The following is a 2057-nucleotide window of genomic DNA, read 5'->3' as shown; positions in this document are numbered from 1 at the left end:
GACTTTAACTTTTACCAAAGTATTTTTATGATAAGATTCTTGTACTTTTACTGAAGTATCACTTTGAGGTACTTTATACAAGACTGATAATTTAACACGACACATTTTTAAATGTTAAAGCCATTTTTAACTAACTTTTCTCGTGGACCCTGAATGCAGCACCACTTGCACCAATGGTAGCCCGTAAGCGTGGTTTATTTCCCATCTACTTCCGGTAAAGAAGGTGAGTTTGAGGCGCTGCCATGTGTTTAATAACTGATCTAACGTGGTTTGTGTGAAAACAGGAGGAGGCTGACGTTTCAGGCGGAAGTCGGGAAGGTTTTTCCCGCTCTGGTGTTTGTTTAAGCTAGATGCTAACATGTTGTTTAGATGCTAACATGTTGTTTAGATGCTAACATGTTGTTTAGATGCTAACATGTTAGCTCAGTCAGTCTGAGCCACTGGTTCAGTTTGAGTGACCCAGTGAACACCCCCTGTGCTCCGTGGTCCACTAAGACCGGTTCTGCTGTCATAATCTCAGGATCAGGATGGGAACCACCAGCCTGGACCGGATCAAGGTTCTGCAGAGGAACCCGGCTAACATCAGGAACATCTGCATCCTGGCTCATGTTGACCACGGTAAGCAGCAACACGTGGGTTCAGTTTCCGGTCTGATGAATACCACCTGAGCACCTGGGTCATGTGCAGGGTCTGAATAAAACCAGTCCTCCCCAGACCCTGGAGCTCCACAGGTACACCAGCTTTCTTCATGAAGCTCTTTAAAGCCACAGGTCAGGACAAAGAGCTGCACACATAAACATAAACATCATACAATCAGTAAAGTCTGAATAAAAACAAGTCAGAAACACAACCAGTGTTCAGGGTCTGCAGCAGGACTAGAAACTGCTCCAGGACCAAACATCCAGCAGTTATTCTGTAAATAAACATTACAAAGACATGTTGGCTCTGAAACTGTTAGTTTAGTGTTTAATGATGAAAACAACAAACAACCCTGTGGAATAAATGCAGTGATAATTAATATAAAAAAAGAACACATTCTGCCTCCTGTTTGACACAAATATTACTCTGACATCTCTGACTTGTCAAATTTTAAASCAGTTTTAGTTTGAACAGTTTGTAGTTTTAMCTGTCCTGAGTTCATAGACATGTTTTACCAGTTTGTAGCCAAGGTTCTGRTGTTTGTGTAGACACCWAACATGTCTACGTTTGACTAAAAACACATATTAATGAAGGCTGTTTGGGTTTAAGAGGTTAGTGGATCAGTAGTCCTGGTCTACAGAGAACAGATGAGCTTTAAGGAGAAGGTCCACACCTGTCTGCTGTCCTCCCATGGTTCAGGAGCTGCTTCAAGCTGCCTCCATGTTTTCAGGTAAAACCACGCTGGCTGACTGCCTGGTGGCGAGTAACGGGATCATATCCAGTCGGCTGGCTGGGAAGGTGAGGGACTGGGTTTGGATCTGGTTCTGTATGTTCAGTGGTCCAACTGAAGTTCTGCTCAGTTCTGTGTCCTGTTGATGTTCCAGCTGAGGTATCTGGACAGCAGGGAAGACGAGCAGGTCCGAGGAATCACCATGAAGTCCAGCGCCATTTCTCTGCACTACAGCAGCGGTACTGGTCCGGTTCTGTGTCACCTGAAGGTCTCCTCACCTGCAGAGGAACCTGAGTCTGATGTCTCTGTTCTCTTGGTGCTCCTCAGGAGACCAGGAGTACCTCATCAATCTGATCGACTCTCCGGGTCACGTGGACTTCTCCTCAGAGGTTTCCACGGCGGTGCGTCTGTGTGACGGAGCTGTTGTTGTTGTTGATGCTGTGGAAGGAGTGTGTCCTCAGGTAAACACCACCTGATCTCTGCTCGCCTTCTGATTGGACAGAAACTTTACCTGAAACAGTCTGACCCAAACGTCTGCTTCACCTGTGCTCAGTTCACTGACGGCTGATCAGACACATTTATTCTGATCAAAGGATTCTTGGTTTCTGCAGCAAGAGGGCGGGGGGTCAGAGGTCAGGGTTCAGAGGTCAGGGTCAGAGGTCAAGGGTTTAGGATCAGAGGTCAGGGT

General features: G+C 46.0%; 1 protein-coding gene across 3 annotated transcripts in view; it reads left to right on the top strand.

Moving 5' to 3' along the window:
- The first annotated feature begins 279 nt into the window (after window positions 1-279).
- The window catches only part of efl1 (elongation factor like GTPase 1), a 16950-nt gene continuing 15172 nt past the window's right edge, over window positions 280-2057 (top strand). For all 3 annotated transcript variants that reach the window (XR_001309460.1, XM_013999515.1, XM_013999514.1), the window contains exons 1-4: window positions 280-618; window positions 1370-1437; window positions 1524-1608; window positions 1697-1830. Coding sequence is in view for 2 of the 3 variants with exons in the window: in XM_013999515.1 (XP_013854969.1) it covers window positions 528-618; window positions 1370-1437; window positions 1524-1608; window positions 1697-1830 (378 nt within the window). In the remaining variant the exon portion in view is untranslated. The remainder of the gene's footprint in view (window positions 619-1369; window positions 1438-1523; window positions 1609-1696; window positions 1831-2057) is intronic.

Source organism: Austrofundulus limnaeus, unplaced genomic scaffold, assembly GCF_001266775.1.
Source record: "Austrofundulus limnaeus strain Quisiro unplaced genomic scaffold, Austrofundulus_limnaeus-1.0 Scaffold2319, whole genome shotgun sequence".
Lineage (NCBI taxonomy): Eukaryota > Metazoa > Chordata > Actinopteri > Cyprinodontiformes > Rivulidae > Austrofundulus > Austrofundulus limnaeus.
The sequence above is the reverse complement of the archived record's forward strand: the minus strand, read 5'-3'. Positions and strand labels throughout refer to the sequence as shown.